The 13,647-nt window shown below is 38.0% G+C and overlaps 2 protein-coding genes across 3 annotated transcripts in view; one reads left to right on the top strand and one right to left on the bottom strand.

The window, feature by feature from the left end:
- Positions 1 to 912: 912 nt before the first annotated feature.
- Positions 913 to 6,605, bottom strand: LOC104952810 (cell surface glycoprotein CD200 receptor 1-A). Of its 2 annotated transcripts, XM_010779715.1 has the most exons (7): positions 6,057 to 6,605; positions 4,299 to 4,349; positions 3,417 to 3,722; positions 2,794 to 3,069; positions 2,502 to 2,592; positions 2,378 to 2,420; positions 913 to 2,280 (listed from the first exon to the last, which is right to left on the bottom strand). In XM_010779715.1, the coding sequence occupies exons 1-7, from the start codon at positions 6,124 to 6,126 to the stop codon at positions 2,191 to 2,193; spliced, it is 927 nt and encodes a 308-aa protein (XP_010778017.1). In that variant the 5' UTR covers positions 6,127 to 6,605; the 3' UTR covers positions 913 to 2,190. The 2 variants fall into 2 exon arrangements, with proteins under 2 accessions (XP_010778017.1, XP_010778018.1); XM_010779716.1 differs by lacking the exon at positions 4,299 to 4,349 and having other exon boundaries at positions 6,057 to 6,603.
- Positions 6,606 to 8,718: 2,113 nt separating this feature from the next.
- The window catches only part of cfap91 (cilia and flagella associated protein 91), a 6,450-nt gene continuing 1,521 nt past the window's right edge, over positions 8,719 to 13,647 (top strand). Inside the window, 13 exon segments of the mRNA XM_010779717.1 lie at positions 8,719 to 9,048; positions 9,162 to 9,238; positions 10,340 to 10,497; positions 10,616 to 10,675; positions 10,834 to 10,890; positions 10,984 to 11,162; positions 11,876 to 12,053; positions 12,333 to 12,490; positions 12,594 to 12,770; positions 12,861 to 13,000; positions 13,075 to 13,194; positions 13,284 to 13,355; positions 13,439 to 13,619. Of these exon segments, the coding sequence (XP_010778019.1) occupies positions 8,961 to 9,048; positions 9,162 to 9,238; positions 10,340 to 10,497; positions 10,616 to 10,675; positions 10,834 to 10,890; positions 10,984 to 11,162; positions 11,876 to 12,053; positions 12,333 to 12,490; positions 12,594 to 12,770; positions 12,861 to 13,000; positions 13,075 to 13,194; positions 13,284 to 13,355; positions 13,439 to 13,619 (1,645 nt within the window). The 5' untranslated portion in view covers positions 8,719 to 8,960.

Genomic DNA, 13,647 nt, shown 5'->3' with positions numbered 1-13,647 from the left:
GCACCTCTTTGTTTCTCAGTCCTTCAGATAAACAACAAAGATATAGTGGTTGGTCAGTGTCTGTGTTGCATAAAAGTAAGTTTACCACAGTACATTCTGCAGGAGTTTTGTACAGTTATAGTCTGCAACATGCCAACAATTCAATGACAGTAATGAAGTAAATACGTTTCACACAACAGATATAAGCACTGATATATCATGAATTATGCAGAGCTAAAAACTGGTAACTAACCTGTTTTCAAGTCTAAGTGTCCGGATTACAGAGGCAACAGTAAATCGGCTTAGATTAGGCTGAACCCTCTGTCCAGCCTCTCTCATCGTCAAACCATGGTTGATAACATTTCATTTCATTAGAGTATACTCTTCTTTGTCCACGTCCTCTCCCTCCAGCTCTACCTCTACCTCTCATTCTTCCTCCTCTCACTCTCACCCCACCTCTTCCTCCTCCTCTCACTCTCAGCCCAGCTCTTCCTCTTGCTCTTGCTCTTGCTTCCATGTTGGCTTCCATTGTTGCTGTAAGAAAGTACTCACCTGTGGTCTTTTTATAATGCTAACATCCTGATTGATGAGACAACAATTATGCTATCAGGTGTTTGGTCAGGTGGAACGTGTTTCTTGATCATTGGTCCATGTGTGAGGCATTTTGAATATCAGTGTTTTAAACCTGCTAACATGTGACATTATGTCAGATTCCTGTGTCTCACGTGGAGAAACGTGTGCAGTGGTTTGCAAAAAGTGCCATGTTGATTTGCAAATTGTGTGAAAAGCTGAAAACGTGTTTAGAGTTTTGGAGATTTGAGCCGATGTTTTGCTCTTTGAGTGTCAGTTAAAAATAATTGTGCTTCATGTATCATTTTAGTGTGTTAGCAATCGAGAAAAACTGTAATAAATGAGACTTTTAGAAACATCAAAGCAGCTGCAGTTTTGGATTTAATCTCAGAATTTAAACAGCAAGACCATCGTTTTACATAAAAGGGAACTTTGGGCTCCAATCAATGAGATTGGAAGCACATTAGAAATAAACTAGAAATTACTTCAGCAAGCCCAACCTGTTGCCTAATACATATGTTCATAATGGTATCATTCTTCAGACATCCTTCAGTAAATCAGACTGACACAATGCACCATAATGACCATGGGTGTTCAGATCTCCACCAGTAGATGGCAGAACAGTCTCTTTTGCCAGTTTCCATTTCCTATCCTCTCACTGTCATACATTTCTTCAAAATTGGGGTTACACTCATCATGAAAGTATTGCATCAAATTCCAATGCTCAACATTTATCTGGACAGTTCAAGGCTGATAATCCAAAAAGTGATGACAAAAGGTAGATGAGAAAACACTTATCAGTTTGCTGCAGTTCTAAAAACTCATTAGGGATTTGATCTGTTCCAAAATTAAACACAGTGGGAATTTTTTTTTCAAGTGTTGCTTTTAACACTTTGTGTCACACTACTGAAACTAATGACACGTTAACATTATTGGAAATGACTTGGATTTCAAAGAAAACAACATCCTGTTCTTGTTCCTGTGTACTACTTGTAGTGTTCTTTTACAATGTTGTAGAGCTCCCCAATGTGTTCAGATGTGTGTTTAATTAACCCATCACATGAATAATTCATATATCTTGAGGTAATATTACTGCGTTCTCTCTTTTACTGGATTGACTTCAACAAGCATAATTTAAAATATAAGCATAACTATATATCTATAAATATTTGGTATAATAATAAAGATAATACTGATCATATAATTGTAGTCCATGTATTTCATGAAAAAATTCTGTAGACTTGGCGTGCTGGTTCATTGAATTTGTAAGTAGTATGCTAATGATTTCAATGGCACGCACACATAGAGGTGTATGAATGCTGTACATGAGAGCCAGTGTGAGACTAGTCCTCTGTTCCATCTGTCAAAAGTTCAGTCTGCGCAGAATAACACTCGGAGGCCTCTGATCGGAAATATTTTGTCTCACTTAGTCTCCGCTTTATCACTATTTCACCATTTCTCAGTTTCACATCCTTCAGGCTCTCACAGCGAGCCAAGTGTGTGTGTGTTTGTGTGTGTGTGTTTGTGTGTGTGTGTGTGTGTGTGTGTGTGTGTGTGTGTGTGTGTGTGTGTGTGTGTGTGTGTGTGTGTGTGTGTGTGTGTGTGTGTGTGGGTGTGTGAGTGTGATCCATTTGCAGGGTTTTATGTGTACAAATCTGCAGATGAGTTATAGATAGAGTTGACACGTTGAACATAGCTGGCGTATGGCTCCACTTCCTCCACATCTTCTGTCTGTAAAAACCAGAGAGGTGTCATCATGAACAAAGTTAACAATGTGCAGTAAAACCCACAGAACAACAAACTGCTGACAAACGGGAGAGACACCCACCGGTGGAGATTTGGATGGTGATGATTCGGAAAGCTTGCAGCGCCTAAAAGTTTGACACACAATCGAGTCATTTAACAAAAAGGTTGCAATTAGACATTGTGATTAATTTGTTTCTCAGACTTACCTCCAAAGTTTCTTTAGTACAAAAAATAAAACTCCTGCCAAAAACACAATGATGACCACAACAGTAAGGATGTAGAGCCAGGAACCATAGCCTGCAGGGAGAGATGAAAGATTATAGGTTTGAGAATATTTGCTGAGCATCAATAATTAACAATACAGCATAACATTTCTAAGGTTGTAATAGCTACTGTAATATACCTCGTCAATGACATTCAATCATTTTAAAACATGTTATTGTTTTTGACCCACACCCAATGTTTTCTCTCATGTCATCCACTCAGCAAAAGACTGACCTTTTTTGGGCTTTAGTGCTAAAGTCTTTTGGCCTTCCAAGTAAGATGGGTGCCTGATAGAACAATTCAGGTGTTCTTTGTCCATTCCCTCAAGGAGCTCTAAACGACTTTCCACTGTAAATAAACCCTGAGGGTCTTCTACTTCCAAAATCGAAGCATTTCTGATTCCCAAATGACTCCAACTGATGTTGGCAGCGGGATTTCCTCCTTCAGCTTTGCACACCGCCACCGTCTTGTTGTCCTTAGTCTCTAACCAAGATGATAACCTGGGAGGAACTGAGCACAAAACAGGAGAAATCAGACTCTCAGGATACTTTATGTAAATCAATCCATATATATATATATGCACTAAACCGTGAAAATTGTTTTTATTTGATAGACTAGGTTTTATATTGAGTATAAAAGAGTTACAGTTAAAAATCAACAGTAATGTTGTCCATAGTAACAGGGACTTTAACTGTGTGGAAAGGCATAATGTTTTTGGGGTTTACAAAATTCACTTAACAGCAGAAAAATCTATTTTATTGTATGATTATTATTAATATTAGGGTTAAGTAGATATTTCAAAATCAAGGCTAAACAGATATTATTACATAATGTCCTTGTGAGGGAAAAGGTCCTACCTGTGATGGTTACATTGAACTCAACATTTTCGTTTCCTCCTTTGTAAACATGATTACATTTGTAGACCCCCACGTCATCCTTGGAGAACTTTGGGATGTGCAGGTATGACTGAGAGCTAGATGTGTTTTGAAGTGACTTGCCATCCTCGCACGAGTCTTCTTTTTGTCCATTATCAATATAGCCTATTCTACAGCTTTTGCTATTCCGTTCTATATTCCAGGTGACAAACAACATGTCTTTCCATGTCTTATTGCTGCATGTCAGGATAGCTTCACTCCCCAAGTTAAAGGCTGCATGTATTTTCTCTGAAAAGGGAAAGAGTAGTTGCTTTATTGATATGGTACCTGGTATACAGATTATGCAGATTTTGATTTATTTACAAAAATATTAATATACAAAAACACATGAAATGAAATATTACATTCTGCATGGGGCATTGATTTGCAACCACAAAAAGATATAATAATGAACAATGAAACAAACTAGGAAGCATATAGCATACTGTAGCACAGCATAAGAACACAGCTATAAAATAAATCCCCTAGTTTTGTAGGTATTAAAGAAAAGAAAATAGCCACACATATAAATAATGACTTGTCCCACGTAGAAATCCTCTTTAAGGTCTCATGATAATGTCTCTAGTGATTAATAGCAAAGATGCAGGACAAAATTAAATCATGCATTTAAAGAGATACGCAATAGTTGGGTATAGCCATAATTACATTAAAAAAAGACTGAATCTTTCTTATTAAAAAAAATCTCTTTCAAATGTCTGTTTTATTCTATCAATTAATGTTAACTAACTTAATTGTTATAGCCATTTTTTATAATAAATTCATACTGCAAAATAGCTGGAGGGAATAGTTGGAAAATAGGTTTACCAAAATGCGCAGCAGAAGAGTTGGAGTTCACAGAGGTGCTTTGGTTAGTTCCTGCGATGGAGGTGGATGTGAGGAAAGAGTACAAACTATATTTTTTAGTCAGAAAACAGCAGTTAGTTATGAATTGTAAGTGTTTAATCAGCAGAGTGACAATCAAGGTGATTTATTTGTTAATGTTATTATTTTTGATTGTGAGATCAGCAGTGAAGCGTTACAGTTATAACTGGTCCGGCATGACAAACTGCAGCAGGGGCAAATGTCAGACTGTTGTGACAGAAACTCCACCATTCACAGTCTTTAGCAATTGCAAAACCAACAATTTAATCAAATAAAAAAAATCCAAACATAAAAAAGAGTAACATTTTATCTTCATAATCCCCATTTGCATAGCCTCACTGCAGAGGAATTACATTTACACCTAATCTTAGTTATCTTGAAAGCTGAAGGATTTCAAATTAATGATTTTGAAATCACAGATTGAAAAACTTGTTTCCGAGCTAAAACTTGAATTAAGAAGCATTTTTATATACTTATATAGAAAATACTCTTTCTCCCTCCAAGTAAGAAAACATTTATGTTTAGAATGTTTTATCTTGAATGGATTACAGTGACCTGGTATGAGTGACCATTGCCTAAATCATTTGGATGCTGTGCTGTGGATGCTTTACTGGCTGTGGAAATTCTGTATTCCACTGTTCTTTGTGTACAAACTCAATCCAGACTGCGCTCCCAAAATATTGCACTGATGCAAAATTATTTTTAAGCTTCCCCTTTCTTACTGGTCAAACGTACACAACAGCCAAAAATATTCAGAACTGATTACAATGGGGAACTTAATGTAAATTGTTAAGGAAGGACAAAAAATCACTCTTGTACAGTATCTCTGATCAAAAGCGCTTTAAATTATGCCTGTTCTATTTTGAACATGTTCTATTCAACATTCAATCTTCCCCTCTTAGCAAAGGTTTTGAAACTGAATTAAATTTTTACCTGGTTAAATAAATGATAAACAGTAAATATTAGCATTATTGGAACTAGCTATTTCAAATAAATTCAATCAATCATTGACTGACTTTTACTTTGGAGTGTTTTGGTGTTCTAAAAGTTGTTTACATCTGACAGATGTAACCAAATTCCGTGCACGAGGTGGGATGTTAAAACCACAGATGTCTAACAGAAGTGTCACCTCCACCTTCAAGACACAACACATAGGAAAAAAGCTGCATCAGAGTGTTACCCTGTTGTACAATCATGATTTCCATTGAAGACGAAAGAGACAGCATGTTGATTGTTCATTTAGAGAATATGGGGCAACCTTTTCATTATGGAAGATTACCATGCCTTACCACAATCTGCAATACCCCACCTCCAAGCATTTCCACTGACTACTCTGTGAGTTAAACCACAGACGATCTAACAGAAATCTCAGAGGGGCAAACCGCATGAGTAACATTTACCTAAATGTTACCAACATTTCACAGATTTCTAAAGTAAGTAACTATATTATTAAGGCTGGATGTTATTTGAGTTACATTGCGTGTTAACGGCACAACACATTTCCATTGAAGTTCCCCAAATGGCACAATTGTACAGTAGAAAATATACAAAGAGGAATTGTTAGTTAGAAGCACAATATACCTTGCTGCTTAGTATCTATAAGGACAAATCCTTAGGACCTTATAAAAAAAAAAAGTCTGAAGCGCTTAAACATCTGAAATGCTGAAAAAGAATGCCAGTAAAACGTGTTAATGTTCAAACCTGATTTGATGCTCTGTGCTTCAGACAGCAAGAAGACAAGCATGGCATAAATCCACTTAATGTCCTTCATCTCCAGTTGTCTTCAGTTTCTTCTGGCAACCACAGTGCCTCTGACACAAGTTAAAAACACATCAAGTCTTTAAATCCTCAGTCCTGAACTCTGTCTACAGTAACAACACGCTGTTGTGTCGTTTTGTCTGGGTTGTACTGTTTGTTAAACCTTCCATTTCCCTACGCATGCCCGATAAGCTCTGGGTTTGAGCTAAGCCAGTTCGTCACCCTATCCAGACTAACCGAACATCCTTCACACCCTACATAAAAAGAACTATAGAGGACATGTGACTAAAAGATCCCTCCCTCCCCTTCTTTCTCTTCCCCTCTCTCCAAAGCGCTTTCCACAAAAAACATCTGTCTTATTCTCCCACACAGGATGACGTATGACAAGACACCAGTTTCCTTTCTTGCTTCTCGCATGATCACGTTGTAAAAGCAGATTGTGTGTACGCTCCAAGCTAGACAACATTATAAAGCAGATACTTTAGACACAGCCAGAATTTGTATTTGCATTGAATGTTTCTTGATTTTGACTGCCTTACTCTTTGCCTTGCTAACTGGGGTAAGAACAAATGATAAACTGCTATACACCAGCCCTGCAATACATCAGACTTTATTGAATGTTGAAATGAAACTCAGCAAGAGATGTTGACTTTATTAACATTTTGGGGTCTGTAGTTTGGGGCGCTGTTGAGTTGCATTGTACTGTGGGTGTTTATAACTTTGTGTGTTATAACTGGTGTGTCAGGGCCTTAGTCTATTTTATATTGTTATAATGGTGTTGACTAAGACTTACATCTCATTGACACACAACACAATGGGCAACGACTATAACACCTCAATGTAAAGTTTAATTAAATCACAAACACAAACATTATAACCTTCATGAGGCATAATAGGAGGCAATGCCAGGTTAGACTGCATATTTTAGATTACAAACTGGTCACTGAAAGGATTAAGGTAGAAGAAATATTCCATACTGAGTAATAGTTATTTGTTTAAGGTCTTATGCTGGTGTAAGAACATCTTGCTCTATAACGGTTATGCGAGTTGCTTACATGTGCTGTTTTTCGAGCATCAAACGCCTGTGGCTACAAGCCATCTCCAGTATGCAGGTCAGAGATTAACTGACAACATAAAAATGTGGTGGAGTGTGTGCGTGTAGTTATGATCTGCAAGCCTCTATGCAGAGTGTGTGGTTAATAGGTTTATCACACAATGAAACATCCTGATATTAGCAGCTTCATATAAGATCAGATAGGAAATAGAAACGCGTTTTTCCTTCTCTCGAGTTCACTATGACTCTGCCCATGATTGCTACATAAAACTAACATTCAATAGAGATACACAAATTATACAAATAGAAAGGTACTTTACATTTTATGGCTAAACTCTCTGATGTAAAAACATTTAAATAAACATATAACATGTGAGTAGGTAAACTTTTCAGTAATATGTTTTGTACAGGCACAAGGCAGTTCTTCTTTTAACAATCTATTATTAGACCCTGTTTATTCAACACAAATAACAGAAGTTCAGCTGATTGTGAGCTGGCAAACATAAACTGGCATTTTCCAGAGAATTGCAAAACTTCCTCACTGGCTAATGTGATGTTGCTTTGGTCAGCATAATTCCTAAAATATATATGTGTGTGTGTGTGTGTGTGTGTGTGTGTGTGTGTGTGTGTGTGTGTGTGTGTGTGTGTGTGTGTGTGTGTGTGTGTGTGTGTCTTCTCTCTCTCTGATAACACACAGTTTCCTGTTGATGTCAAAATCAACCTCTTTGGAAACCTAAAATGATGTGAAGGGTCAAGAAAAAACTTGATGTATAAAGTGGAACAAAGCAAATGTATTCTGGAAATTAATAATATCTAAATAGTAAGAAGGAACTTTAATTAATGTTTGAAATGTTAAACCCCTGATTATTAGACAAACTTTAATAAAGTATTGTTTGCCCTCATAAAAACAAAGTAACATTTTATTCTATACAACATTCTAACTGCAAAAACTATTTTTGAGGCACTAGCTAATAAAATGTTGTGACTCTCGGCTAGTAGGCTGTAGAAATATATAATGAAAGAAATAACATTTTATATTTATTGCACAAGGGTTAGAGTTCCACTTTAATCAAATATAATAATAAGTTTCATATGTAAACCCATCTTAATTTAAAATAAATAGTTAAGTGGCAAAGGGAGTGGAACATGGTCGAAGGGGTGGAACCGGTTGGAACCATCCATGGGGAGAACCACTGTTTCAGGAAGTACCGTACATTTTTTCACTCTGTAATTCTCATTTGAAAGGGTTTACTTCCTTATGATTTAAACACGACAACGTACATTGTACAACGATGAGCTGTGGTAATGCTGTAGTCATTAGTAAGCTACGAATCTCCTTGCTGATAAATCATGTTTTTGTATTTCGCCTGTTTGGTACACGGTTTGGTACGGGAAATGTTAAAACGACAGTACCCATTAACCTCAGTCGCTGTTGCAGTTGGAAATATAATATTTATCAGGAAGGTAGACAGATTAAGTTAATGCTTGCCGTTTCGGTTGGGTTGTTACTGTAGAGATCCGTGAAAATCGTGGTTGGTACATAGGCCTATAGACTTGCACATTTCACGTTCAAATTACAACATAAAACACCTGCCAAAACACCAGTCTATGGCAAATGCCATGACTGGACCACGACGTTAAACAAAACATGACATCCCCCCCTCGGCCCCTCCCACTTTCAATTTCAAAAGCTATGTTTACGGTCTCCATGGCAACAATACGCAGAGTTCTCTGATGTCGCTTTCTGGGGGAAACTCAACCTCAAAACACGTTTATTTTGTTTAAATAAGAACATGAGCGTATCTGTCACTCGCACAATTACGAAGAATAATGACGCTAATAAAGTTGCTAGGAGGCAGCGGGAGTATGACCACTTGTATGGTAAGTAAACTAAAGTGGACGCCATCTGACCTGAGCTAAACGCATTTGTAAACGTGCTAAGTAGGTTAGCATTAGCTCATTCGCTTGGCATTTAACTAACGTTTACTCAACAGATCCAGTTTACACAGTGTCATCGGAGGTAGACCATGCCAGGTCTAACCTGAAGGCATATGCGTCTAAAGATCGAGTCGTAAGTTAAGTCGCTTCATTTGTCATGCATTGTTTGTGTTGCCAACAATTCATATAAGAAATGTCATCAAATAACGCTAACTGACTATTTGTCATAATTAGTACAAGTTCTGAGACAGTCAGTCATTCCTGCACACGTATATTGGGTTAAACTGTTATCATCATATTGTGTTTTGTGTGGTTATATTTCAGTGGTCGAAAGTAACCAAGTACATTTACTCAAGTATTGTACTTAAGTACTTTTCTGACATTCTTGAGTATTTCCATTTTTCTGCTACTTTATATATTTATATGGTATAATGCAGTACTGTACAACTAATCTTCACAGTATTTAATGTATCTACATTTGGTCCACACTGAGAAACTACAATAAATGTAAATAATTAATGTTATTAATTTAAATTAAATGCTCTTACATGTATAAAAACAGGATAATACAATAACCATAATTATATAATACTGTAAAAATATCTATTATACTTTTTTGTACTTGCTTTATATTAAGCTGATAATACTTTTGTACTATGTTATACTGGAATGGGTCATTGTGCAGAATGAGTAGTTGTTGTACTTTAAGTACATTTTGATGCTAACACTTTGGTACTTGTATTTAAGTAGAATTTAGAAATCACAACTTTTACTTGTAGTGGAGTATTTTAAGACCACAATATTTGTACTTTTACTTAAGTAGAGGTTCTGAGTACTTCTTCCAACAGTGATCGTTTCAGACACACGTTTGATATAAAATGTGCTATCTTAGGTTGTAAACAAAGCCCATCTAGAAACTTTACCCAGGATTTGATTTCCAGATTAGTGTGTTGACCATTTTTTTTGGGCTGAAAAAAATTAGATAAGACTATAGTTATAAGTGTGTTGTATCGTAGTTTTAAATTAATTAATTAATATGTTTTATCTCACAGTATAAAAACTGACGTTAACTCAGAAAAAAGGAATGATTGACCCACTTTGTGTTTAACTCTTTCTGAACCATAACTCATCATCAGTATTCTTTTTGACTTGTTTCTGATGACACAAATGAAGAAAAAACACCTAATGAATGTGAAATTGACTCATTGACAGCATTTCTCTCCATCTCCATTAGAGATTAGTGCCTGAGTATGAGTCCATGTTCAGTAACCTTTCCCACCACCCACGGTTCACTGTTCACCTGGACCCTACAGACCCGGTACCGACCTCTATTGATCGCCGCTGGAGGGGCCACACTGACCAGCGTAAAGGGGCTCTGCAGCAGCTGGCTGGGTACCACCAACAGACACCATTTTAATGAGCAGCAGCAGATACTAAATTGTATTTAAGGTTCATTTATGTCACTTGTAGCAAATAAAAACTGTGTGTTTTGGCATTATCTTCTTGACAGGATTATTCACACTGCGGAGTGCCGTGTGACCGGAGCTGATAGCTGGAAATACTTTAAACGGTTTGATTAACCATCATACACTCCGAAACTGTGAATAGGGTGCAATACAATCATATCAACAGTTTACTAAAGATAACTGTCATGCAGCCACAGTTTCCGCATTAAATATTGACATGCAATATTGACTCTGACGTGGTGTTCCATTCTGTTTCCTCTAGCCCTCTGATTCCCTTCGCACAGCAGGTTCCCCCGGATGTTATTTTTGCGTTGCCGAAGTATGTTGGCCAGTTTACACGTCTTTATTTTCCAGACATTTCTGTATTGCTTTTTTGTTGGTAGAGGGTACATCCTCTGTTATGTCTCATCAGAGAACAGTTTGCATCCTCTGGTGGAAAGAATGCTGAGAAACAGCCCACCCATTTCACTGTGGGGGTCCAGACCGACTACAGGGAAAGTGAAACCCAGACGGACCCGTACAGCCCTCAGTATGTGGTACAACCCGGGACCTCTCCCTCAGAGCTCCTGCGGCTGGCAGCTTTGACTTGGGGTAAATTATCAACTGTTCAGATCTTTACCAGTTATAGAATATCATTTATATTACCTTTGTTTAAACAACATGTCAAGCCGCCCAACTGTTGCACTAGGCTAAATAGTCTAACTGTACATTTAGCGTCTTATAACTACCAATGCCTATCATAATCATCATAATCAGCATATTGCGTTTAAACAAGGGGTATCCAAACTTTTTTCACCGAGGGCCACATACAGAAAAATATACGAAGGGCTGGGCCACTCACTAGAGGTGTATTGCCTCATAAGTTCAGTTATAAGTTAGCAAAATCAATCAAATGTAGGTAAATGATACTTGTGAGTGTTGGCAGCTCATTCCTTAAAACAGAAGCCTCAGATTGATTACAATAAGGAGAAATAGTAAGGGTGTATTTCAAGCTTGTTCTGTAAACAAGTCATTAGGCTTTTTTCTTATCAACTAAGATATGTTAGAAAATGTTTTCAACTTTAATTGTCTGAATTTATTTGAAAAGTGGTCGTATTAACACATGAATACTACTGTGTAATATATTTTTACATTTAACAAGTACAAAATAAGACAAGTGCAAGTTTCATTTGTGGGCCATATTCCATTATACTTTTTGAATTTGCTGAGGGCCGATTCATAATGGTCCGAGGGCCGCATTTGGCCCCCGGGCCATAGTTTGGACACCCCAGTTTTAAACACTCCTCCATGACATTTCCCCTCAGGTTGTGGTCTGCCTGTAGGCCTGGCAGAAGTGGAAATGATAGAGCGGGCACGGGCCAAAAGAGCTTGGGAGGCCACTCTTCCTCCATTGGATGATCTTAGTCAGCTGGACAAAAGGAGACGAATGATGGAGGAGATGGAGGTCAAAGAGTGGGCTTTCAGAGAGGGAGAAATCCAGAAGTAAGTGATGCTGCAACTCAACTGCTATTATTTAAAATGTTTTCATCCAACTGTGTGAATTGAGTGAACTGCTGTTTTCTTCTACACTACCATTGGAGACATTGAGCTTAAATAAGTTCTTATATTGTTAAGGCAGTTTTTCTTAACCGACATAAACATCTGGGGTTAATATATGTCTAACAAAGAACTTGATTGAACAACCTTGATGCTTCTGCTGTGTATGCTTTGCAAAACCCGCCCTTCTTAATGCTCTCTGTTTCTGTGGGGGGGGGGGACCAGGTTGCAGGAGACTCGTCTTTTTGTCCTGAAGGACCTCCTGAGACAAAGAGATGAGGCCCAGAAAGAAGTCACAAATGACAGACTGAACCAGATATATTCTAAGAACCAAAAAGACAAAGAGTCCAAGCTGGACAAGATTCAGAATGACTACATGAGGGGTAAGACAACATCTGCCTTTCTGACACAATATCCAGTCCAAGTGTAATATGTGAAGCTTCCTTCCATTCTTTCTCCTCAGTCTCTTTGTTTATTTGTCTGTAGAACTGAGAAAACTGGACGCTAAGGGGCGAAATATGGAGTGGAAGCTGGATCGCCTTGGTGTTATCAAAGAACTGAAAGATTCTCAGGCAGTTTCCCCACAGAGCCGAAGTGATAAGTTCTCCAACAGGATCACCCGAAACAAGGAGTTTAAAAGCCACTACTTAGACACATATGAAGGTCTGAAACGAAATGTTTTTAAACTAATTGAGTAGATCATTTCCATACTAGCAGAGAATAGTATGTCTTTCAACTTGTTGTCAATCATAGGTTTGGCGGAGCTAGGGGCAGGAATATCGGCCTCTGTACTCAAGCCACTGGGAAATAAAACAAAACCCAAAGCCCGCATCCCCAAGAGTATGATCAAGCCCCCAGTGTGCAGAGGGGTTGACCTGATGATGAAATACAAGGTAAAGCAGACAGAGCTTCATCCTATATCTTCTCAGTTCTACAAACACATTCATTATTCCTTGTGGCTCCGTAGGCCCTCAAAGAGGATCGTGAACAAGAGGAGTGTGAGCAGGAGAAGTCTTCAAGATTCCTTCTGAAGACGGAGAAGCCTGTTGTTCGTCCTGTCACTCCCAGAGTGGACGAGCCACCAGAGGTCAGCTGACGTCCCAGATTCTAATTGACCTTGCTCACTAAACACGTTTTATCTTGTTTATGTTAATGAATCGATGTGGTTTTCATTAGGGTGATGAGGAGCGAGAGTTGGCGGTCATCCACTTGCAAAAGCTTCTAAGAGGAAGAAGTATCCAATACGAGGTAATAACCTGACTTTTTCTTCTGAAGTGCATATCGGCATGTTTTGAAGACTCAAATTCCCTCCTATCTGTGTGTTTTTACAGATGTTTGAGGGCAAGGAGAACCATCTGGACCTCATCCATGAACTGAGGACCGTCCATGCACTCCAGAGGGAGGAGCAAGGGCTACAGAAAGCTGACAAAGGGCTCGTAATGAGCCTTAAAAAACAGAGAGACAAACATAGACATGAGGTAAAACACAGAAAACATTGACACGTTTTACAAAGTCCAAACAATCTCATATCCCCCCCCCC

This window comes from Notothenia coriiceps, unplaced genomic scaffold, assembly GCF_000735185.1.
Source record: "Notothenia coriiceps isolate Sejong01 unplaced genomic scaffold, NC01 NC01_scaffold00020561, whole genome shotgun sequence".
In the NCBI taxonomy this organism is placed as follows: Eukaryota; Metazoa; Chordata; class Actinopteri; order Perciformes; family Nototheniidae; genus Notothenia; species Notothenia coriiceps.
This window is presented reverse-complemented; position numbering and strand designations above follow the sequence as displayed.

Excerpts from the sequence above, each read along its gene's own strand:
- LOC104952810 (XM_010779715.1), bottom strand. The coding sequence starts at position 6,126 with ATGAAGGACATTAAGTGGATTTATGCCATGCTTGTCTTCTTGCTGTCT. Across the intron at positions 3,723-4,298 it reads CTCTTCTGCTGCGCATTTTG|AGAAAATACATGCAGCCTTT; the intron begins GTAAACCTATTT and ends TTCCCTTTTCAG. Across the intron at positions 2,593-2,793 it reads AGCACTAAAGCCCAAAAAAG|GCTATGGTTCCTGGCTCTAC; the intron begins GTCAGTCTTTTG and ends CTCTCCCTGCAG.